Source organism: Hemiscyllium ocellatum, chromosome 9 (genome assembly GCF_020745735.1).
Source record: "Hemiscyllium ocellatum isolate sHemOce1 chromosome 9, sHemOce1.pat.X.cur, whole genome shotgun sequence".
Lineage (NCBI taxonomy): Eukaryota > Metazoa > Chordata > Chondrichthyes > Orectolobiformes > Hemiscylliidae > Hemiscyllium > Hemiscyllium ocellatum.
In genome coordinates, this window is record NC_083409.1 from 39,406,537 (window position 1) to 39,432,821 (window position 26,285).

General features: G+C 40.9%; 1 protein-coding gene across 1 annotated transcript; it reads right to left on the reverse strand.

Annotated features, from left to right (window-relative positions):
- Positions 1 to 9,448: 9,448 nt before the first annotated feature.
- Positions 9,449 to 20,721, reverse strand: LOC132818975 (regulator of G-protein signaling 4-like). The gene is made up of 5 exons (XM_060830166.1): positions 20,637 to 20,721; positions 19,598 to 19,705; positions 17,340 to 17,401; positions 13,517 to 13,683; positions 9,449 to 11,355 (listed from the first exon to the last, which is right to left on the reverse strand). The coding sequence occupies exons 1-5, from the start codon at positions 20,678 to 20,680 to the stop codon at positions 11,176 to 11,178; spliced, it is 561 nt and encodes a 186-aa protein (XP_060686149.1). The 5' UTR covers positions 20,681 to 20,721; the 3' UTR covers positions 9,449 to 11,175.
- Positions 20,722 to 26,285: the final 5,564 nt, after the last annotated feature.

Consider the following 26,285-nt stretch of genomic DNA (forward strand, 5'->3'; position numbering starts at 1 on the left):
TTCACCAAGGTCCTTCAACTGCACTTTCTAGACTATAACCTCTCCTACCTAGAAGGATACGGACAGCAGATGTATGGAAATGGCACCACTAGCAAAACACCATCCAGCCACACACCATTCTGATTTCAAATTACATCATTATTCCTTCATTGTCATAAAATCCAGGCTCACTCTTCCTAAACGTTGTATGGTCCAAGGACTGTGACAGGTCAAAAGGACAGTTCAATACCATCTCCAGATCAATTATGGATGGGCAGAAAATACAGGCCTGCCAGTAATTTCCACATTCCAAGAATGATTAATAAAAAATATCCTGAAAGCTATCAGCATTTATCTGTTGTAAAATCATTCCATATTGGTGGAAAATGAGACAAACAATATTGAGTTGCTACAGATTTTAAAATATCTTTAAAGTAATAAGAATAGATAACCAACCCAAGACAAAACGAAAGGAAAAGTGATATTTCTTATTTGAGATTTGTTGACAGAAAGGGGCCAAACAGAACACAAGATTGGACATCTTGGAGAAAACTATTAAAATATAGAACTATTTCAAATCAAAATGCTAAGCAGAGCTAGCAAATACACTATTATGGTTATAGGTTCTACACCAGATACCTTGAGAAAATCATGAACATTTAAAAGAAGACAGGTACTTTTGACAATGTTCTAGCAGATTACTTCAACCTGGGAACAAATAAAATGTTTCAACAGGTAAGAATAAAAGGAAGTATACAGCATCAGGGAAATCCATTGATGATTAATAATTTTCACAGAGTAGCAGAGAACGTGACTGTGGATTTTTGAAATCAGAATTCATCAAAGACAAAATTGTTGAAGGTATAATGACAAGCTCTTTCCAAATTTACTTTTTAAATGAAGCTTTGATTTTGGAGAAAGCAATACAAATTATACTCAAAACAGACTCATTGCCAAATCCTGAGCAGTGAAGAGAAACCTAACCACAGCAGACCAGCCAACACCGTTTAGGCTCATGTGACAAGCCAACATAAAGATTAGGCAAAATTGCAGATACTAAGACTCAATATCAGCAATGTGAAACAAAAAAGCTTTAGAATTACAAACAATAACCAGCTTGATCAAACAAATGTTAAATGTTTAAAAGTGTATGTCACTTCTAGAGACTGGGTTTGTAGAAAAAGGGAAACAAATATACAAATAAGACATACCAGAGCTCAGGGAAGCAAGATAGGGCATTGCGGTGGTAGCCAAGGTAAGGAAGGTAGCTGTTGGAGGTCTAGGGGGTAGTTGGTGATAGATAGAGGCCTGGAAGATAGTCTGGAAGATAGTTGGGGGACAGGGACGATGATTGAGGGTGTGCTAGATGTTTAACCCATGATCCAAGGGAGTGCCGTGGGAAGGAACGTGTACTACACCATGTAGACAGTGTAGACCGAGAAGTCATTACCTTTGGCAGAGATGCTGAGAAACAGAAGGAACAGATTTAAAGTAGTTGGCAAAAAAAACCAAAGGCTACAGGGGAAATTATTTGTTTTAATGTAGCAAGTAACTAGAATTTTGAATCTGCTGCCAGAAAGTGGAGTGAGCACAGAATTACATGTCGTTTTCAAAATGAATTAGATGAACACCTGAGGATTGCAAGGCTATTGTGAAAAGGTGAGACTATGGGACAGGCTGAATTGCTGTCACTAACAATCAGCTTGGCATCGTTGGGATGGCAGGATGGGGAATGACTGCCTTTTGTGCAACACCTATCATATAATTTAATGCTGCATTGGTCAAACAGCACAAACAACTGATATTAAACAGAATGAAGAATTTTAAAATTTAATCATTGAGAAACACCCCCTGTATGTTAGATGCTATGACACACTTTCTGGGGCAGTTGGAACTTGAACCTAGTTTTGGACTAGAGGAAGGGACACTGCCACTGCACCATTACTGACCCACTTCCCTTGATGTTTATTGTTTTTTTCTCTATTCAGAATTCTCGCACACAACTGCACAGTTGTTCTTTTTTCCCATCACCAAACCACCCCTGGTATTGCTGTACATAAATTCTTACTTGTAACACTCATGCCAGCTGTAAGGTAGGTAATCACTGCTCTCATTTTTAAAGATGTTAATAAACACAGAATATAACTCTCTCTCTCAAGATGTCTGGCGTGTGGTTATCTTGCCTGTGGTAAAAGTAATAGCGATGACATAAAAGCAAACGAAAAATGACCAATTCTAGACTCCGACTGATAGTCAGTTCTACTGAAGTCAATATAATCTGCTGCTGCATAATCCACTTATCTATTGCTGTCCATGTCCTTTACCACCTTTGGTTTTGGAAATATCAGCTTTTGTGGCTTTTATTCCTTTCGTCCTACAGTATAATTCTTGTAGAATCCCTACAGTGTGGAACAGGCCATTTAACCCATCAAGTCCACACCAACCCTCCAAAGGATATCCTATTCAGACCCAAACGCCTACCTCTGCATTTCCCATGGAGAACTCTATCTAACTCCACCTCCCTGGACAATTTCCCGTGACTAATCCACCTAACCTGCACACCTTTGGACTGTGTGAGGATGCCCACACAGATATAGGGAGAATGTCCAAACACCACACAGGCACCCAAAAGTGGAACTGAACCCGGGTCCCTGGTGCTGGAAGATAGGTGTGCTAACCACTGAGCCACTGGAATGTGTATTATTTGTTTTCACCATTTCTATCAATGTGTACCATCTCACTTTTCCATGCACTAATGAAAACAACTGTAGTTAAGCTCTTTCATGAAGCTTAAACCTTTGTGTTATTCTTCATGCTGGGTCTAGGCTCCCTCCAAATCATCAGTACCTCATTGTCAAGTTCTTAGTCACCAATGTGTCATTTTTTGACTCAAGCTGATAAAACATGACATCACAAATGGAAATTTGTGTTTTCAGAAAGTGAACAGCTGGCTAATTCTGAAGAAAATAAACACAAACGGAATGAAAGACAATTCCTTTATTGATTTATTCCTCCTGGTTTACAGTGAGAGCATCATGAGCTGCCGCATGATGTGTGTGCGCAATAGACGTGGGTATGACATTTAGGATATTTATTGCAGTAGTAAACTAAACCGATTTAATCATTGTGAAAAAGTCACTGCAATTCTCTGAAGCTGCTGAAATGGTTTATTGATACAGTTGAGAGAGGAAGACATGTGCCAAAGATCATGGAAATAAATGACTAAAGCACAGTGTTAAATCCCTGCAGTCAGAGACTGGTTTGATTCTTCTTTCTCAGATGTGCAGAAAGAGAATATTTTAACACTACCAGAAACGAAGAGAACGGGAAATCATAAGATGATAATGAAACCTTGATTAGTAATGTTTTGAGGAAACATTGCAGTATTAACTCCTGAAGCTGTGGAGTTAAATGTAGCTTGGATTGACTATCATGTAAAATGTTATAATTAGTGCACCCACTGGTCTACATATGCTCATTGACTTTTCTCTTTTTTGCTGTCTTCAGGTTGTGGAGTGTTTATTATGATTTACCATCTACCCTTGGCTAGATAAAAGCCCTGTGGGACTAAACTCTGGTGAGAACTGCTTCAACAAAATAATCTCACAATTTATCGCTATCAGCCCAAACTGGACGTTCAGAGCATGACCATTTGGAAAAGCCGGAGGCTCTGAACCCTTTATGTACTAGGTCCTCTTGCTTGGTTTCCAAATCTCTTCAATGTAATAATTGTTTTGCCTTTCTAAACTTCCCACTCTGAACAAAAACAGCAGCGCAATATCCTAGAAAATCTATTTCCAACATCCCACACTGGTGGATGAATAATCCTTATTGAATCCCATAAACTTTGAAATGATTTAATAACCACGAAAGCCCTTACAATTTCAAACAAAGTGAAAGGGCCTGAGCTTTGGTATTCTTTTCCCATTCCCTTTTCCTGCAATTTTTACTGGAGCGGAAATCAGAGTGTGGTTAACCCAATTCACATGTTGCACTTCACCCTAAATTGGTTCCAGCGTGGGATGGTCAGTTCAAACTCCCATGCACTTTTGTGTGTGGTCAGTCCCACTCTCTCAGTAGGTTTGTCTGCCAGTCTCTCAGATGAGCTGGGAACCATAGGGCAAGCTTAGTCCAGAGCCATCAACTCGACAACGAAAAGCATTCAATTTCCAATTGAATTATATTGGCTCTCATGATCTCACAAAAAGCTGTCAATCAAGCACATTCGTTCATATGCTCAATATCTGAAGCTTTTACCCACTTCAGACCTCGTAATCCTATGTAAATAACCATGGATGAATGGAGAAGATTGCTGTGCACAAATTCAGGGCCATGCTTTCCACATTACAACTGTTGCCACGCAGATGCAGTTTAATGTGGATAATTGTGTGGCTATCCACTTTGGTGGCAAGAACAGGAAGGCAGATTACTACCTAAATGGAGTCAAGATAGGTAAAGGGGCAGTACAACAAGATCCAGGTGTTCTTGTACATCAGTCAATGAAAGCAGATATAGCAGGCAGTGAAGAAAGTTAATAGCATGCTGACCTTCATAACAAGAGGAATTGAGTATAGAAGCAAAGAGGTCTTTCTGCAGCTGTACAGAGCCCTGGTGAGACAGCACCTGGAAAATTGTGCACAGTTTCGGTCTCCAAATTTGAGGAAAGACATTCTGGCTATTGAGGGAGTGCAGCGTAGGTTCACGAGGTCAATTCCTAGAATGGCGGGACTACCTTACGCTGAAAGATTGGAGTGACTGGGCTTGTATACGCTTGAGTTTAGAAGGCTGAGAGGGGATCTGATTGAGACGTATAAGATTATTAAAGGATTGGACACTCTGGAGGCAGGATGTTTCCGCTGATGAGTGAGTCCCGAACCAGAGGACACAGCTTAAAAATAAGGGGTAGGCCACTTAGGACAGAGTTGAGGAGAAACTACTTCACCCAGAGAGTGGTGGGTGTGTGGAATGCTCTGTCCCAGAAGGCTGTGGAGGCCAAGTCTCTGGATACTTTCAAGAAAGAGTTGGATAGAGCTCTTAAGGATAGTGGAAACAAGGGTTATGGGGATAAGGCAGGACCACGATACTGATTGAGGATGATCAGCCATGATCATAATGAATGGTGGTACTGGCTTGAAGGGCAGAATGGCCTACTCCTGCACCTATTGTCCATTCATTGGCTGTAAAGTACCTTGGGACATGTCGAAGTTGCAAAAGATGCTATATAAATGCAAGCGTTTCCGAAAAAAGGTTGTCAGAAACAGAAGAGCACACAAGATCAGTAATGATTCCCCACCCATCTCTTCTCAACTGTAATCCTATGCCTTGTTTTTGAAGCAAGTGATGAAGATGAAAGGGTGAACCCACAGGGAGCTACCAAAACAACTGAAATACGGGATGACAGGGAGTACATCTGGAACATCAGTCAGGCAAACACAGCTGCCCAGCTGCTGCAGTAGCAGCTTACAGTGGCCAACTGAACCAGATCCCACGACATAATGTGCAAATAGCCCTGGGAAATTCTTGACTCCTTTTTTCAACGGTGAAGTGTTGATAAAGTTTCTTTGGGCAATCAACATGACACTATCTATTGAGAAATCACTCTGCCTTATAAAGAGCCATTGTTGTCGCAATGGGACACAAATGAATTGTATGAATAAAGTTTATTTTCCATGTTGTTAGCAATACGCTTATATTATGTGCACCGATGCATTTGCCAAAGAGAGAGAAAGAAGGCATTCCACCATCTCATTAGCTAAGTGCTGGTAGTAGCAGAAAGGATAATTCTAAAGGATCAATGTTTCTTACCAACTGTAAGGCTGGGTGATGGAGGTGATTAGTTAGTTTTGGATGAAGAAAGCATCCTTCACAATATATTGCAGTATTTTACAAGTTTGAAGGTAGTTTTGAATCATAGTCACTGTTAAAATGTAGAAAATGCAGCAGGAGAAGCTGACACATATTTCAAGAGGCCCCTGAAAATGATCTCACTCCCGAGCTGGTTTCCCTGTTTTGAAAACTGGTGAGGCAATAGTTTCACGGATGCTGGCAGGCAAGTCTATGGCACCATCGATGGCTCAGCTGCACAGCAGGGGAGCAAGGACATGGGAAAAGCAATAATGGTAAGGGATTTGTTAATTTCAAGAACAGACAGGCACTTCTGTGGCATTAGACATGAATCTAAGATGACATCTTGACTTCCTGGTGTCAGTAGGTGATTTAAAGAGTGCAAAATCAGTGGTCTCAGGATAGTTCCAGTCCCATATGATGGTGCGCATAGAAACTGGAGAACTGAGCATTGAACACTTGGCTGGAGAATTGGTGTAGGATGGGAAAGCATCAGATTTCTGAGACTTTGGGGCTGGTTCCGAACAGTTGAGAACTGTATAAGATGCATAAATGCATCTTAGGAGGCCTTGGATGAATATGCTTGCAGGAGGGTTTGCTACAGTTTTTAAATAGATTGGCAAGAGGATGGGAACCTGAGAAGGAGTTCAAATAGGAATGAAGCAAAAGTGGTGACAGAAGCTAGAGAAGTAAAGAGCAAAATTAGAATTCACAAAATGCTAGCACGCACATACAACAATCAGTGAGGAAAGTGATTGGCATGTTGGCCTTTCAGTACAGAAGTAAAAGCAATACCAGTATACTGGATGTAATTTTGATCTCCTTGCTATGAAAGGATATACTTACCATAGAGGGAGTGTAACAGAGCTACCAGACTGATTCCTGGAAGAGTGTGGTCATCTTGTGAGGAGAGACTGATCTGACCTGGCCTGTATTCCCTCAGGAATGTAAATAGGATGCTCCCCCTAGCTGGTGAGTCTGGAACCTGGTGACATTTCTCACAATAAGAGATAGGCCTGAGATAGAAATGAATTTCTTGACTTGACATGTGGTATATCTTTAGAATTCTCTATGCTGGAGCATTGTAGAAGCTAAAACGCTGAGAATGTTCAAGACAGAATTTGATTAAATCCTGGAAATTGTTGACATCAAGGAATATGGAGATTGTGCAGGAAAATGTCTTTGATGGAGACAAAGTAGATTCCCTACAGTGCGGAAACAGCTCAACCGGTCCACACTGACCCTCTGAAGAGTAACCCACCCAGACCCATTTCCCTCTGACTAATGCACTTAGCGCCATGGGCAATTTAGCACGGCTAATTCACCTGACCTGCATGATTAGTCATGAGCCATCTGAATGATGGAGAAGTACCAGATGAATTGAATGACCCACTCTTGCTTGTACATTTTTATTTCACTTAGATTTAATTGGTTCATGTGAAAGGATTTTTAAAAAATGGTTTCATGGTGCGTGATTCTCTGGCTTAGCAATGAATTCCTATCCACATTCTTATCGTCTGAAGAGACTTGGACGTCATCTTACATGCAGGCCCGAGGGTGAAGATGTATTCACACAGTACTGAATCCACTTCAAATTAAACTCTGATTACACTGTTCAAAATCTATGCCAGCAAAGAAAGCAGCGCACTTCTGCTAATGAATCCTTATACCTGTTTTATGACCACCTTTATCCTATGGTAGATGACAGGATTGCGTAGGTACTATGAAAGACACTTTGGTGAGTTGCTGCAGTTCATCAAAGAGATGGTACACACAGCAGCTATTAGCGACCAGACACTGAAGGAGTCACGCTGACGTGTGAAATGTCTATCAAGTGGGTTGAGCTTCTTCAATGCTGTTGGAGCTGCACTCATTCAGATGGGTGGACCCTGACGTGCCTTGGAGGTGCAGAAAATGTTTGGGGAGACAGAAGCTGAATCTCTAGCCCTCTGCTCACACTAATTGGCAACTTCTGCAACTTCTCCAGAGGCAGCAGTAGAGGACCTGATGTAAAATGTGGACTCAGTTTCCCCAGCAGATGAGCAGATTCCCCAGCAGATGTCTGCCACCAGCCTGGAGAGAGATTTAAAAACTGAGCAATGCAGAAAATATTAATGAGAAGTGACTGTTGCTGGAAATGGATGGTTGACTGGGACACTGTGTTCAGAGCCTATCCAAAATGATGGCAGCCGTGTCAGCATAATTGAATAGAGTAATAAATGTACCAACCCCACCTGAGGTTATTTATGCCCTTTAATTGTCTTATAATAGGTCAACCAATTCATCAGCGTACCATCAAGAGATTTCCTCTTTCCTTTCCTTGACAAAAGCGTGTTTGTCCTTCATGTTTGTCTGCTCTTCCTTGCTAGTTCTTTCTCTGTCTCTCTATCTCTTTCTCTCTTTACTGTTCGCATTCCCCTTTCTCTTGTTGTTGTTCTTCTCTTGTGTCAGGGTCTTCCCATTTTCAGATGAAATTGGGAGAGTTGCCAAGAGGGAGACCTGCAGCTTGCTAAGGTGAGCAAACCCCCTGGATCTATTGACAGTCAGGCTTTTGATTGAAACTGGGACTCCAGTCCTGCCATGCTGGAGGTGGCAGTCAATTGAAGCCGGCTAATCCAAAACCCGGAAGTGTCACCTCAGAGACTGTGCCCTCTGCCTCAAATTTCCAGGATGGATGGTCACTGCTGGGGAAGTTAAGTGTAGTTTGTTGGGACAGGCAGAGGGTTTCTTGGTTTGTAGGTTATTGGGAGAAGGGAGAAGGGGGAAAGGAAATGAGCAAAGTGGGGTGTCTCTCAGCTCCCCGAACACCCAGTCGACGTCTCATTCCTCAGTCCTGCACGAATTGCTGAATGTCAAGAGCTTCTCCCACTGTTGCATACTCACAAGCTTCCCCATTGGTTCAATAGTCAGGTAGGATCTCTTTCCCAATTGGCCTGGAGCTCAAGTGATAATAGCAGTCACTAATTGGCCAATTGACTGCCACCTCCAGCATGGCAGGACTTTCTACTCTGGAGCCCCAGTTTCAATCGAAAGCCTGACTGTCAATAGATCCAGGGGGTTTGCTCACCTTAGCAAGCTGCAGGTCTCCCTCTTGGCAACTCTGGCAGTGGGTGAGGAGGTTACAATGGGCCATTCCCTCCCAGACCCTACGGAGGCAGCTGGGATCTCCTCAGTGTCAACCCAGCCAATTACCCTCCCCTCTGCTACCTTCCCCAATGGTTTCCCAGGAACTGAAGGTACTGTGTTCCGTCTTTCTTCAGTCTCTCTCCTTCTCTGGCCAGTGCCTGGAGATCTGTCCTAAGGAAAGTCACCACTTTCAGGAATAAGGTTGGAGTCAAAATTCAGGTTAAACTATGACAGGCACTTGATTAGTGAGTTAAAATAATAATGATTTCGACAAGTAGGTTAATATGAAACATAATTTATTTGTGTCTGTAAAATAAAAACAAATTCCCATACACCATAACTTAGGCAATAAATATATAAGAGCAACAATGACTCTTACAGCAACTCTGCATCTAAACTTAGAATTCAGATGTTGTTTAGTTCGCAAAAGTACATCACACTGCAGCCTTTCAGACTAACTCAGATATACTTGAGATTGAACAATACTGAATATAATGCATATAAAAATAATTAAACTTTCACATTAATCCTGAATATAATAAGTTATTCTCAAATTCCACAATTAACTTCAGTATTGAAAGTACACTCTGGACAAACATAGAACAAACAAGATTGTTGCTTCCACAAATCAATTTCACCAGTACTGCTTTGTATAGTAACACATTTCTGGTGAGGTGATGATTCTTACACTGTGGTATAAATATCTTTTTTCTATAAATGAAATTACTTTTCAAGTAGTTTGCATGTAAATATAGGGTGATTTCTGGACAGGTTGTGTCATGTTGCATTTTGTAAATAATTTTATCAATGTTTCAGCTGAAAAATAATCAGCAGTGTTGTGATGCTGTCACGTGTGCATCATTCAATATTTTAGTGATGAATATATCTGGCAATCATTTAGATGTCTGCAACTTCTTGAGAAGTTGTTGCCAAGCCTTCTAAAACTGTTGCAGTTCACTCATTGAAGACACTGTCAGAATGCAGATAGGTCAGGAGGATTAAGAGCTTTAACCCAGGAACAATGACTGATTGTTGATATATGTCCAGACTGGCGTACTGCAAGGTGTGGAGAGGAATTTAGAGGTGATGGTAATTCCATATGCCCTCAGTCTTTCAATGTGGGACTGTTTTGAATACAACAGTGCTGTGTACTTCACTATTTAGAGGTCATAGAGATGTACAGCATGGAAACAGACCCTTTGGTACAACTTGTCGATGCTGGCCAGATATCAATCTAATCTATCCCCATTTGCCAGCACTTGGCCCATATTCCTCAAAAACCTTCCTATTCATATACCCATCCAGATGCATTTTAAAATGTTGTAATTGTACCAGCCTCCACCACTTCCTCTGGCAATTCATTCCATACATGCACCATTCTCCGCATGAAAAGGTTGTCGCTTATAAAGTTTTCCCTTCTTACCCAAAACCTATGCCCTCTTCAATATCGAAAAGCATGGCATTGGAAAAGTACAGTATGTCAGGCAGCATCTGAGGAGTAGGTGAGTCAATGTTTTGGGCATAAGCCATTTCTGATGAAGGGCTCATGCCTGAAATGCCAACTCTCCTGCTCACAGATGCTGCCTGACCTGCTGCGCTTTGACTCTGACACCCCAGCATCTGCAGTCCTCACATTCTCCACTTTCTTTAATCTGTCTGACAGTGAGCTACCACATAATCTATGACCATGCATAGAACATGAAAGAAAGCAGAACGAAGTGGTGGGACACCTCACTCTTGGCATTTTAACAACATACAATACAGGCACACTAAACAAAATCTAGCACAGAAACTGACTTGATATTAAGGTCATATAAGGTCCATTGAAGTTATTTCATTGAGAACACAAACTTGTTTGCATACCCTGATATCAATAACAACATTGCTCTTCCTAATTAGAGAGCAGAAAATTTTGATGGACTCAAGAAAAAAAGTAGCACCATGAAAGAAAAATATGAGAGGAAAAACAATGAAATATTCTATTCTTGTCCTTTGTTAAAATGGTACGAAGAGATGTCTTCATTCTCCAGGATTTAAAGTGCTATGTTAGTCAAATTTAGCGGCAGTAACTCTCAACAAGAATTTGTACCTTTCTTTTAAATATGACCTAACAAAGATTTTGAAATTACAATCACAGTCAACCACCTTGCGTTGGCAATCCTAATAAACCAGGAGTGTGAGCGCTGTGGGTCAGATGTCAAAGGTGTCTGTGCTTTGGCTCTTTGGTTAACTTCTTGCTTGTGTTTGGTTCACTAAATCCAAGTAGATCTTGGACTTGAGAAACCTGGGGTAAGAGTCCTTCTGCATCAAGGTTTGGATTTTGTTCTGTGCTTCATCAAAGCTAGAAGACGTTGGCTCAAGGATATTCTTTCTGGTCTTGTCTCTGATGTGGGACTCCAAGTTCACCTGCAAAACCAGGAGCAAAAAGGCTGTCAAAGTTATGGAACAAGTTCTACTTCATTCAGAACTGAGAAGCAAAGAGGGCTACTTTCACTGATAAGGTCTGTTGCTGCAATTTATTGTCATTGCATGTTGCCACAATCAAAATAACTTCAATGTGTCATTGTCAAACAATAAAGAAAATAGGCGAGAGTATGGCGCTGGAAAAGCACAGCAGGTCAGGCAGCATCCAAGGAGCAGAAGAATCGATGTTTCAGGCCTAAAGCCTTCATCATGAATCAACATGCTCGAAATGTCGATTCTCCTGCTCCTCGGATGCTGCCTGACCTGCTGTGCCTTTCCAGCACCACACTTGACTCTGATCTCCAGCATCTGCAGTCCTCACTTTCTACTAAGAAAATAGACAAAATGAACTCCAAACCCTAATGACCATGGCTAGATAATCACCCTTAGATATAGCTGCAGCATTATTTTAATAATTGACTGTCAATTTCAGGGTAGACTAGGACTCTGAGTAGCACAATTCACCTTCAGTGTCACCTCCACAACTTGAATTAGAAAGCAATCTGGACCATCGGGTAAAATTGGCGCATTTTGTGAAAGTCGCAAGATGTCTCTCGTTTAAGGTGGTTAGCCTCACAATACTCTGTTTGGTGCCACCTCAATTCAGTCTTTCCTTGGCATACTTGCACAACATAGTTGGCACTAAGATGGCAACTGTAGTCAGAGACGATTAAAATGTCAGGCATGAGAGATGGGAGCAAATGCTGGTAATTTGGAAATTGCTTTCTCGAAGCTTAAGGCACATTGTGGAGGCCAGATTAGAAGTGGTTCCCTTTTAAATGGGTATACAGTATCCAATCAGGGAATACTTAACATTTAGACAGAGAACCATGCCATCAGGTCTCACCAAAATATTAGATGAGAAAATGCTCTTTTTTTATCTTGCATTAAAACATTTAAGTTTATAATCTAGGCTTGCACTTTAATTTTGAAGGAATGTTTTGTTGTTGAAAGTGATAACTTTGGGACGAAAAGTTAAACGGAGGCTTCCTCTTTCCAGGTGAATGTAGAAGATGTCATGGCACAATTTGAAGAAGTTTGGTTTGGTGTCCTTTCTCAATCAATGTCACTAACATTGTGGGCGGCACGGTGGTACAGTGGTTAGCACTGCTGCCTCACAGCGCCTGAGACCCGGGTTCAATTCCCGACTCAGGCGACTGACTGTGTGGAGTTTGCACGTTCTCCCCGTGTCTGCGTGGGTTTCCTCCGGGTGCTCCGCTTTTCCTCCCACAGTCCAAAGATGTGCGGGTCAGGTGAATTGGCCATGCTAAATTGCCCGTAGTGTTAGGTAAAGGGGTAATGTAGGGGTATGGGTGGGTTGCGCTTCGGCGGGTCGGTGTGGACTTGTTGGGCCAAAGGGCCTGTATCCACACTGTAAGTAATCTAAAAACACAAGGTGTCAGGCTATGTATCACATTTCCTGTTAGTGGGGCCTTGCTGTGCACAAATGGCTTTTGAATTTTCCCCGTGTTACAACACACCCACAGTAATCATTGGTTGTGGAGCTTCGAGGATGTAAGTTGCTGTATAATGTAAGTTCCTTTAATGTCCTTCTCCATATACACACTGGAGGGGGGGAGGGGGGGGTATGTGAATTGTTGGTTCTCAGCAGTATTAGAGATGAGGCAGAGAGAGAATTGAGCCTCTATCAGTCTTTATGATTTCTAGGAACAAGTAAATATTCAAATCAAGAGTAGATATGCAACCCCTTCAGTCAGCCCTGACATTCAATTCATAACTAATATAAATAATCATCTAGAGGCACAGAACTTGAATATTGCTAAAGAAAGACACACTTCGTAGTTACAAAACTTTGTTTAAAAAATTGGTAGTGGCAAACCGTTACCAGAGTCCACTTGCCAATCAATCAACACTTTTCTTATATGGTGTAAATTGTTGTTCCCCTTTTCATTAGCCTTTCTTTCGAATTGTCCTCATAATGCAAGACAGAAAACTAATACAAAATATGTCTTTTTTCAACCATAGCTCATTACTGATCTATATTTGACCTCCACTGACCATGGCCTTTGGTCCATCTTCTTTGAGACCCTCACTCACCAACATGTCCCCATCACAAACTATTCCTCCGTGACTGCAAACTTACTTCTTTGGGAGCCTCGACTGCGATGTATTCATTGAAAATCTTCTTCGCCTTAGATGCCAGTTTTGCAGGAGATTTGCACTTTCTGTATTCCTCACATGCTAGCCAGAACATGATGTTTTCCTCACTGTATTCAGACTGGAGGAATTCAGTGAATGTGACTAGGCCACCTAAGGATAAAAAGAAAGAGAAAGATTTGCACTTTAGCAGAGATGAACAGACAATTTACCGTCAATTAGTGGATAAATGGAAGCTAGAAATTAAGTGGCAGTGTTTTTGTACAAATGCTCAATGCACTTGCATCTAATCATATACTTCTGTATTTTGACAGAAATGTTCACTCAATTATTTTATACTTAAGCTGAGAGGGAACAGTGATACATTGATATCATCTGCAATAGTAATTTCTACCTCCTAGTATCTGGTGAGAAAACAATTGCCATTGCTCAATTTATACTATTGCAAAAAGTCAAAATCTAAACCAACATGTCAGCTTTGAACTTGTTTGTTCAAAATGAGTTAGTGACACGCAGTCGAGAAACTGGAATGGCAGATTCTCATTGACAGTCCATTGCATATTGTTAGTTTTTTCGCCTGCCTTTGGATGGAAAGGATCACAAACCATCATTAAATGATATTTCCCATTCTTCGCACTTATGCTATTGTTTTCCTAGCAAATATAAATGTCAATGAATTTGTTTATTCACTGCCTGCAAAACCTTGTGACAGTTTAAGGATACAAGAATGATTCAAAACAGAAAAGGAAAATAAGTGGTGATGTTAAATTAAAACTCAGCTCTCTTAAAAAGCAAGCCTCTCAAACATGGCTTTTCATTTGTATTTTTGTTTGAGTATGTTTTGAATGGAGTGCTACAAAGTAAGAGAAATCCAACGCTCATTTGTACTCAAGTGCACAGCTCAAAATTAATGTCTCAACAAATGATGGGCTGCAAAACTAGACATGGCCTCAGATCATAGATACTGCCTGAGAAGGAATGGACAGTAAGTGACCCTCACAGTGACTGTGTCTCTGAATAGATTGTTGGGAATCAAAGCAGACTGCTCAGTGACTGACTGTAACGTCCCAGGGGACCAGTTGACCAGATGTGAAGTAACATCTGCCACATGGCTCTTAACATCAGGACAGCTGACAACATAAACAAACGTCCTGCCTCTAGGCCTCCAGAGCTGACTACTAACACGTACATCAAGTCTGGAGCATGGGAAGGTCCTTCGTTGGCACAGGGCTGTGTGGGACTCCCTGGTGATTGAACTAAGGAACGTGGTCAGCCAGATTAAACATTTTGTCCCATCTCTTGCAGTCTGTGAGGGAAGGGGGAAGCCTAGACATTGCTCTGCTCAAAGCGACAGCTGCAACATGCTTTCAGCTGAACTAACATCACATCATGGAACAGTCCAGAAGGATGTAGCAAAAATAAAAGCAACCCAGATTTTGCCCTTTTCGTTCAACCTGAGTAAAAATAGTCCAGTCTATTTATTCTTTAAAGGGGTATTGCCTTTAGGTAAAATACTGAACAGAACTTTGTATTTTGGTCTGGACAATGAGGAATGTCCTATTTGAAAGCAACTTCCCTTTAAAACTCACCCTGGGTCCACTGGGTAGATGCAACACACGGGAGAGAATTTAAGCAGCACTGGAAGGTTCTAGGTTGAATCACTGTGGACTTAGTCATAGCTTGGATAAGTTAAAACACTTGGTTTCAGTGTCTCTCAGTTAGACATTAGAAGCAAATATTACCACAGTCGGGTGACTGCTGGCAAAATGCATGTGTCTGGTTTCAAGCTGATGGCTAGATGAGGCCAAGGTGAGGGTCCCTCCAGGGATAGGTCATAACCAAACATAGCCTGATAGTTGTTGGCCTGACAGAGGCTGGGGAGGTGACCTCAATAATAGAATGAGCTTTTGCAAAGGATCTGGAAGGATGGCTACCAGGTCAGAAAGTAGGAGCTGAATCCACTGCAACAGCTGGTGAGAGGATCTAGGGGGCAATAGTCTGCCAGCTGAGTGATTTGAGGTGGCATGGTGGTTCCTGCTGCCTCACAGCACCTGGGACCCAGGTTCGATTCCAGTCTTGGGCGACTGCCTGTGTGGAGTTTGCGCATTGTCCCAGTTTCTGCATGGGTTTCCTCCAATTTCCTCCCACAGTTCAAAGATGTGCAGGTTAGGTGAATTGGCCATGGTAAATTGCCCCATAGTGTCAGGTGCATTAGTCAGAGGGAAGGGGGTCTTGGTGGGTTACTCTTCAGATGGTCGGTGAGGACGTGTTGGGCTGAAGGGCCTGTTTCCACATTGTAGGTAAATCAATCTAAAAAAAACGGCCTCCACCAGAGGCCATCAGCAACTTCATTAGCGCCACCACTACCAGTGGTCATTGCTGGGACTCCATCATCCAAGGACAGGGCACTTTGCCGCTGAGGCACCTGCAAAGACTTATTGATTTCTTTGGGGAAGGCAAGCAGTTGTGTCATGGTGCACATTTGGCATGTTAGGACCAAGATGGCCACTTGCACCAGCGGCTCCTTCTGTTGGACAAGGAATTTCTGTCACAGACAACCAAACCTGTGAGACCGTGTGAGGTTGCCAAAGTTTACCTGATCTGATGGTAGTTGCCCCTGATGTGGGCAAAATGATTAGGGGCAAGAAGTGGCCTTTAACCGGGTCTGTAGGTGGCTCAATTGGCCACCACTGGCAAAATGGAATGACAGCTGGCAATTGCCTGGTATCTCTCCTGCCACCTTCCCTACCAGGGTGTCAGCCTCCCCCCTTATAGCTCATGCCTTTCCATTTTGGAAGGATGTGGAGGATCATGGTTCTTGAAGACAGGATGCTTTTAAACATGTATTTCCCATCAGAGTTCTTTTCTGTCTGGAATTAATTTGTTAGCTTGAGGGCAAGAACCAGGGACAGATTTACTGACAGTATGAATGGGCACAGAATTTCAATGTCGAGAAATTGAATTCTTTTTTCTCAAGGCTATTTTTGGACTTGTCCTCTGTTGTGATATACGTTGACCCACTTATTATAAGTATGTGCTTGCAGATTAATATAGCTTCTTGTCTAAGTAAACAGAATTATGCAAGTGAAATACAATTATGTACGTCTGTTCACATTGTTGTGTTTTCAAATGCAAGTTGGGTTGCTAAGCAACCACTTGGATCCACATTCTACAAAATATCTCAATAGCCCTTGAGAGACCATTGATGAGGTACCCCAGTAACCTCAGTGGAATACCTCAACAATCCCTCTCAAATACATCAATCGTTCCAGTGAGCTACCTCAACAATCTCAGTGGAATAAGTCAATAGCCCCAACAGGTGCCAGTGAAGTTTAGCAGCAGTTAGAAGCTTCATAGAGAGAGAACAATTAATTTTAAGCTCTAGCTTTGACGATCATGTGAGGAAACTGGATGGCTTTTATAACTACCAATTACAAACATTTTGAGTTGCTTTTAATGAAGATAACTTAAATTGCTGTTCTCAAAAATGGTAACTCATTTTTAATATAGGCCATTTTAGGATTCTGGATAATTACTCGTAAGCAGCTTTAGAGAATAAATTATGGCTTCTAGCAAAGGTCATTGACTTTTCAAAAGCTTTCAGTATTAATATTAACCACCACAGAAGTTAATGAATGGATTAATCACAGGTTATTAAGACTTTGCTGATAATCAGAACCTAATGGCTTTCTAGCCATCTAAGTGCTTCCAGTTGCTAGGATTTGGCTTTGTTTTGAAGCTAATTCTCTAACACTGATTATTGATAACCAAATGAATAAAGTATGATTATTTTTTCAATAACTACTTACGTTTATGGGATATTAGTTTCAGAAACGATTCACTCCATTCTTTGACTTCTTTGTAATTGACCCTGTTCCAATAAAGAGAAAGAAAATATATCCATTAGGGATGAAATATTGTTTATTTTTTCAAAAAAGAAACATCTTTTCACAGTATTGACTGTAACTGTATTCAACTGGCTAGTGCTGATGAGGTGGTTGTACAAAATAAACCTGAACCCACAGATTAAATTGTTTACTTGCCCAACATATGTCCTGGGGTTGTGGGGGGGGGGTGCAAATCTCTCCCGCCATGTGTCTTTATGCGGCCTGCAGACCAGCGTTCACAATACAAGTGATAGGCCTACGCATTGCTGTTCCATGGGCCATCTCTCTCCTATAACTGCTGTTGATGGGCACTGGGGAGTGGGTGTGAGTCGGAGAAGGGGAATGTGTGTATGTGGGCGAGGAGGGGAGTGAGAGAGTGGAGAGGGGTTTTTTTGTGTGAGGGAAAATATACAGGGTATAGGGGCTTTTGGGGGAGAGTTGGTGGTGGGGAGGGGGCATACAGTGAGAGACTGTGAAAACACAGAGACTGGGAGTAAACTGTGACACATGCACACTGCTTCCCATCCTCCTCCCTTTCCATTAATTTATCCACACGCAGTTGACTGGAAGGTCATGTAGACCCACGTTGAAAGCTAAATTTGCTTCTGTATCCCATCCTTGGTGGATACAAGTTCAAGATGAGCTAGACTGAAGATCTTACTCCAGTCCCCTCCACCTTCCTTGATGACCAGAAATGGATACAGTCTTTAGCACATAGGAAACGGCAGTGACATTTTTCTTTCAGCAGACATTCTAGCAAGAACTTGTCAATTTGCAACAAAATTCAATATGCAAATCACTCTTAAAGGGTTGTTGAGTTAATAGCCATCAGATCCCAGTAGTTAAAAAGTTTAATGCAGAGTTAAGATTAGACCTCGATTATATTAGGGCCAGGAACTAGCTCAACACTTTACCATTGGGCCAGCATTGATACTTAGAACAGCGAGAAGGTGAATAGTCAACAATTGGAAGAATACTGCTCTCTCAGTAGTTACCCCCAAATCCCCTCATTCTGTTTCAGTTGTGGAGATAGTAAGATATTTATTACCTGGCCTCAGGCAACAAATGTCTGGTTAGGTGAAGTACCAGTGAATGCTTATTTTCACTTTGTACCAACGTGACAGAAGATGGACAAAGTCAGAAGTCACATGTCACCAGGTTGTAGTCCAACAGGTTTATTTGGAATTACAATCTTTCAGAGCGCTGTTCCTTCATCAGGTGACCTGACTTTGTCCATCCCAGTCCAACACCAGCATCTCCACATCACGGAAGATAGTAAATAAGACACCTTTTCACTTGTAGAAAGATTCGTGGTCTTGGTTGAAAAATGTTAATAGACAGGTAAATGAGCAGGCAGCCAGTAAGGACAGGAACAGTAGAGTATTACTTTTGAAAATAATTGTGATATTAAAGGGTTTTGATTGAGCAGCCTTGTTATAAATGAGTTAAGGTGTTTTCCTCACTTCTGTAGCAGGTCAACATAATGATTGTGCTATCTCTGAAACACAAATCCAGCACTTGTATTCTGTTTACTCGAAGCTCTCTGGTGGGTTTATTGATGACCAAATTATTGCAGATAGGGCAGAGTAGTCTCTAAATGCATCCTTTGTCAAGGGTGCTATGATGGAGAGTGACCAGTCTCTGGTCATGTGATAATATCCAGGTTCCTGCCTTATCTGCATGATGAACTTTTTAAGGGGAAAGCATACTTAAAGTAATAGATGACCTTATATGTAAGAGATGTGCTGTCATCCAGTGATCTAGGCAATTGATTTTGAAGGAGGGAGTGTAGGTGAGAGTAAAGTCAAACTCCGCTCCACCCTGTCCATTGCATTATTTATTTGCTTCTGACTTGCTAGTTTTCGGTTTTTTAAGTAAAATCAATTTTACTCTTCAGGGATTTGAGAGTCATTGGTCTCTCAACTGGGGCTACAGGGTGGATTTGTGGCTATGGTTAAAAGCTGGCTAAGGGAGATCAAAAGAGATGATAAACATGAATAAGGCAGCATTGAAAAGGCTTGCTCATTTGCGAGCAGGGATTCACAACACATCTGGTGTTTGAAGAAAGAAATGAAAAAAAGGACAGATTAATTTTATTTTCTTATTGCATCTGTGCATCTCATGATAAGCAACATTGCAAAACTGCAAATAGTCTGAGCTGGTCTCAGGGAAACAAATACCTGTGTGTGGCACCTGTTTTGTCCTTCTTGATGGATGTTGAACTGTGATCACTCAATGTCTCTGCCTTTGGCAACAAGAAGCCCAGACGATGTTTCATGTCCTTTGCACTGTTCAGAATCAACATAAATGTGATTAAGAAAAGGATGCCTAATCTACAAAGACTACAAACATCTTACAGTTCAGACTACAAACATTGAACTGCTACATAAATTGAATTGAGTACCTTGGGTAAGTAAATGTATCAGTGATAAAACTTTCCAATGGACATACTGTATATGCTATATTTCATTGAAACAGTACTTTTAGCTACAATGTAAGGCTAATTTTTCCAGCTCTCAGTTTATTTTAAAGCATGTGGAGCAGCATGTTATAAAGACTTTACCTGACGCACACAGAGGCTACTATAGGGATGACGACAATTGGGAAAGATCACAGTTTTTTTTTAATTGCCATATTTTGAGGCTTCTATTATTGCTGACGCCAAACCTTTATGAAACCCTAAAACTAAGTCAGTGCAGGAATAATTCTTTAATTGACCATTTTCATCCATTACATTTAAGCGTTCAAAGAACTGATAAGAAATTCAGGAAATTAAACAACATTGCAGTAGACAAGATAAAAAGGTTCTCCCAAAAAAAACAGCACTCTTATCTAACATTAGCAGAGCTTGAAGGGATTCACAGCAACAGTAGCTGTCACATACACTGATGACCAAAGCCTTTTTTTATCTGCAATCCCTTCTTTTTAAAATTGATCTTTTCAAATCACACCAAAAGAAGCTGTGGAGAAGGTGCAGGTCTCGGCAGCATTCAGCTGTTTGTGTCTTTGTCATATAAATGGTAAATTGTTAATTTAAACTACCCTGCTGCAAAGTTTCCCATTTCTTTTGAAATCTGCCAGCTTGGTCATTTAAAGTCCATTAAAAACACACAAGGCACATTCGTTCAAGCTATATTTCATGAAAAAAAACATCAAGTGAACATTGCTGGAAATAGAAGCACAAAAAGAGATCTGAAAACTGCATCGTAAAAGACATACCTTCTTAGGCAAGTAGCAGGCAGTGCAGCTAGTCCTTTACACATGTTGCTATTTTTCAGTCTTTGCTGTCTAGTATCAGTTCTTGAGCACAGCTTCTTTTGCTTTAGGGTTCTGATGCAGCTCTCAGCAGTGACAGGGCTTTTATATGATATGTGCAATGGACTGGGGCCAAGCAGCTGGCCAATGACAGCCACTGCAGGAAACTGGCAGTGATGACGATTAATAGCCAAAGTCAACAGTCAGAAAAGCATGATGCACTGAGCAACTGCAATTCATTTCTCTCACCATAAATTATAACCCTGAACAGTGTCCCAATACCTTTGAGAAGCAACGTGTTATCACCGGATTTTCCACAAAAGAAATGACACGCATTCTGAGCCTAGAAACAATAAGGAACTTTTAAAAATCCTTCATGATTTCATATTTGGCTTGTTTGTAATACTAACTCAGTTGTGATACTAAAATCACAATACCAAGATATATCAGTCAACTAAATATTTCTGGGGTGCTTAAGTGTCCACAATGTCTTAATTTCAAAAGTGATTAATCAAAACCCACCTAGGGTTTCCTTTTACAAACCCTTGCCTTCTAATAAGAGTTGATCATTCAGTGCCTTTATTTCCTAGGTGCCAGGTATTCCATTACCAGACAAATCACTTTTAACTCTGTGATGGCCAAGCTAATATTATTCTGCAGTATCCCAAGATAGAGTGATGTATGCAACTGTAATCTTTAAGCATGTCAGAAATAAAATTCATAGGATGCTCATTTTATTGATTGAGTTCTGTGTACTTTGAGAAGACCCATTTTACTGCGGCTCTATATAGATCAAGAAAGAAACACTTTGATATGCATTAAAAAAACACAATATATTCTGGTATCTCAGAATTATTATGGTGCAGAAGGAAGCCATTTGGGCCATCGTATCTGCACCAGCTCTAATATCATTTAAATAAAATATTGCATTCCTATATTCTACCTAATCATTGGTACTGATTGAATTGCAAATTGGGGTTAGGTGGAGTTTAATACAGACCATCTATGACCTTAATAAATAACAGAACGAAAGGGGCTGAATTGTCTACTCCTGCTCTCAAATATTCCTAAGGTTACTTTGCATAAAATAATCCTTTTGTGTGTGCATATCCTCCATAAACTTGAGGATACTCTGTTTTAAGCCATACATTAACCAAGGCTTTGGTGATTTATTGTGGTGCATCTTATAGTTGGTGCAGCAGTCAAGCAGCAGCATTCTCAAGCTTCTTGAGTGTTGTCATTCCACTATCCAGGCAAGTAGAGAGTTATCCATCATACTCCTGGTTTGTACCTTGTCAATTATGGGAAGGTTTCAAGGGAGTTGGGAACATGCTGCAGAGAAATCTGGCATTTATAAGTGGAATGCACAAGGAAATAAATGGGTGGCACGGTGACTCAGTGGTTAGCACCACTGCCCCATAGCAACAGGGATTTGGGTTCAATTCCAGCCTTGGGTGACTGTGGAGTTTGCATATTCTCTGAGTGCTGCGGTTACCTCCCACAGTCCAAAAGATGTAGGTGGATTGGCCGTGCTAAGTTGCTTGCAGCATCCAGGAATGTGCAGCCTAGGTGGATTGTCCACAGTAGGTGTGGGGTTACAGAGATAGGGAAGAGGACTGGGTCTGTGTGGGATGCTGTTCGGAGGGTCAGCATGAAGTTGATGGGTCAAATGACCTCTTCCACACTGTGGGGAAACTATGATTCCAGATGATTGGGGATGATTTCATTACTTTGCAATCATAATCAAGGGATGTAGAAACAGATAGAGGGTGTGTTGGATGCGCAAAGAGCTAAGGAAGTGGTTGGAATATTGGGATATGGTATGAGGAGATAATTATGACTAAAAAAAGTGGGCAGTATGTGTAGTAAAAGTGACATCTAAGGGTTGGGAATGATGTGTCAATGATGTAGAACTGCTGGGAGGTGGAAGGTCGAATACTCTGTTTTGAAGTACTGAAGGAGGGTCACTGGACTCGAAACATTAACTCTGTTTTCTTTCCTATACATGTTGCCTGACCTGCTGAGTTTCTTCATAATTTCCATTTGTGCTTCAGATTTCTAGCATCTGCAATTTGTTGTTTTATAGAAAGTTGGATTTGGAAACAGAGCGCTGAGCTCCATGAGGAGATCAGATTACCAACTCTCCGGGATTGCCGTCAAATCCCGAGGAATTAAAAGTTAACTTCATGCCAATTTGTTCAATTCTCTTTAAACATTTTTGCTTCCAATTTTACAAATGTTGGACATTGAAAAATATGCCATTTGACAATCAAGAATCATTCATTTGTGGGAAGAGATTTCTAATTGGCCAAATTCGGTGCAGTTGGGGACCAATGATGAAAACTTAGTGGAATGGCCCATTGGGAGCAGGATGACACCACTATGAATATGGCCAATCAGAGTTGACAATCTTAGTGTGGGACCAAGAGAGAATTCATACAATTTGGAGTTAGATGGGAGAGGGGCAACTTGGCAGTGAATGTGAACAGAAAAGAATTCCTTGTTATTGTCATTGAGGGATAGACTTTGACCATGGCAATGGCGAAAATCCTGCAGCTCTAATTCAAAATACTGCTTGGGATCCTTTAGAATCATGGAATCATATAGTACAGAGGAGGTCCTTCAGTGCATCAAGTCTGTACCATCAAAAATAGGCTACTACCTCCACGCGGCTCACTTTCCCACATTAGTCCACAGCCTTGAATGTTACAACACTTCAAGTGCTCAATCAAATATTTTTTAAAGCTTGTGAGGGAACCCACTCAACTACCTCCAGGCAGTGCATTTCAGACTCCTGCCATTCTTTGGGTGGTAAAGATTTTCCTCAAATCCTCTCTTAAACCTCCTGCCATTCACTTTAACATTACACAGCCTTGTTATTGACGTTTCACTAACAGGAATAGTTGCTTTCTATTCACCCAGTTCATGCCCCTCATAATCTTACACACCTTTATCAGCTCCTCCCTCAACCTTCTCTGCTCCAAAGAAAACAACCTCTCTTCATAACAAAATGCTCCATCCCAAGCATCATCCTGGTGAATTTCCTTTGCAACCCTCCAGCGCAAATATATCCTTCCTATGGTGTGGTGACCAGAACTGCACAGTATTCCAGTTGTGGCCTCACCAAAGTTCTGTACAGCTCCAACATGACTTTCCTGCTAATCAATGCTATAAAAGCAAATATCCCACGTGCCTCCTTAACTACGCTATTAACCTGTTCTGCAAACTTCAAGGATCTACAGAACGCATCCCGAGATACTTCTGTTCTGCCATTCTACAACCATATAAGAGAGGTTATCTGGGATCTCAGTTTAACTTCTCACCCAAAAGGTAAACTTCTGACAATGCAGAACTCCCTCATCACTGAAATGGAGTGTTAGCTTATATGGTGAAATGTCATAGAGGAAACTTGAACTCACTAACTTCTGACTCAGAGGCTACCACTGAACCAAGAGGGACACCTTTAAGAACAATGAGTAAAGGTCAAATAATATCAAACTTCCTGGTACTGTGAGTCAGAATATAGAATTTAAACCACAGAACTGATACATAGTAATCACTGACAAAGTGGAATCATAGCAGAATCATGTTGTAATTAACTATATGTTTGCTGTGGCAGTAAGAAGGTGAAATGCAAGAATCTATTTGTGGTCTGTTGTAAGACAATATATATAAGACAAATTTAATAAATAAAAATAAAAACAATATGAAATTAATGTGTGTCTATATCCGCATAAAATGGTGCTTCACCTATAGTTGTGTTAGTACACAGAGAGGTATACAGACATGCATATCAAGCTGGTTTAATTTGACAGAGCTGCACAAAAATAATTTCAGAACAATCTGGACAATTGCTTTCAGTTGTCTTTAGCTAAATTCAGTATGCTTTAGTATAGTGTGGCACATAATGCACATTCGAAAACAAAGGTAACAAGTACCTAACTGTAGGCAAAAGACGTAGGGCATAAAGGATAGAAACACACTTCAAACACAAAACGTTTCAGGAATTGACTGGAAATTATGACAAAAGATGCTAGTGGAAAAGGACTGAATATATTTTGAAACTCTGTGCTTTCCTTATTTAGAGGTAGTAATTTGATTTCTTCAAATAGCTAATGCTTCTGGTAAAATAGCAGGGAGAGGATTTTCTCTATTAACCTATGAAATAATTTGAAGGCCAAAGACAATAAGATTAGAAAACACTGGAAATGCATCATGGATTCATCAGTATGTATATATTGAGACAACTTGACATTTCATTTCAGACTTTTATTTGATAAGTTCATCTATACCTATTTCCCAGAGGCTCTTGTGCATTTCTAACATTTCCCATTTTCTTTATATTTTTATTGCATTACAGAATCTATTCATCAGTTGGAAATGGAACGAAGGAATTGTTGAATCATAGAATCCCCACAGTGTGGAAACAGGCCCTTCAGCCCAACACCGACCCTCTAATGAGTAACCCATGCAGACCCAATCCCCTATTCTATTATTCTATATTTACCCCTGACCAATGCACCTAACCTACACATCCATGAACACTATGGACAATTTAGCATGGGGGAGGAAACCAGAGCAAACCCGCAGACAAGGGAAAAATATGCAGGAGTCCAAAGCAGGAATCAAATCCAAGCCCCTGGTGCTGTGAGGTAACAGTGCTAACCACTAAGCCACCGTTCCACAAGTGCTGTCAGGGAGAATATAATCATGTGCTAGGTGTTCACTAATATTAAAGGAGCTCATTCACATTTTGAGTGTTTGGGCACCCTGAGTTGTATCAGAGAAATATAGTCACCGGAAGTATGGGGAATAAGCAGGGGATTTGGACAAATTGAAAAACTCCCCCAAAGCACAATGGAACAATTTCTGTGTTGTGTCACACTACAATTCCATGGTGTGTTGATGAACAATGAAAGCATGTTTTTACATGCTTTGATGACATTCTACAAGCCCATGAATTCTACCATTTGGAAGGACAAGAACAGTATATGCATGGGAACCATCACCACCTGCAAACTGCTCTCCAAGCCACACACCATCTGACGTGGAACTATATGACCATTCCTAGGTCAAAATCCTGGTACTTGCTTTCTGACAGCAGTTAGGAACCATAGTAATTCAGGAAGGCAGCTCATCGCTAAACTCCTAAGGGCAATTAGGGATGGGCAATAAATGCTGGCCCAGCCAGTGATGCCCAGGTTCCATGAACGAAGAAATAAGAACAAATTTTTTTAAAGGAACTGGATTCTGTTCTGGGAAATATTTCTACAATGAGGCTTTTTGAACTATCCCACCACTTTGGTGGATAGTTTAAACCTTGACTTGACTGTTCTAATCTTATACTTAAAACCAGAAGAGGGCAATTTCTAAAATAGAACTGATCTGTCATTTGAATGCTGTTCAATTAGGGCAAAACCTAAGCTAGAATTACAATAAGGGTTAAATTATTATAGAAAAGAGCGGATATTTGGAGCAGTAATTTGACTAATGAGCATTGACAGCGTTGTGCCATGATAAAGCAGATTGTTATCAAGATGTACTGGAATCTATCAGTTGTGTGTATTTGCATAAGCTAGAGAATGAATGAGCTAGCAAATCCAAAGGAGCATT

What these genes read in the sequence shown, in the direction of transcription:
- LOC132818975 (XM_060830166.1), bottom strand. Translation starts at nt 20,680, where the DNA reads ATGTGTAAAGGACTAGCTGCACTGCCTGCTACTTGCCTAAGAAG. An exon ending in AAAACAGGTGCCACACACAG is followed by an intron (nt 17,402 to 19,597) that starts GTATTTGTTTCC and finishes TTATTGGAACAG; the next exon opens with GGTCAATTACAAAGAAGTCA. An exon ending in GAAACTAATATCCCATAAAC is followed by an intron (nt 13,684 to 17,339) that starts GTAAGTAGTTAT and finishes TTTTATCCTTAG; the next exon opens with GTGGCCTAGTCACATTCACT.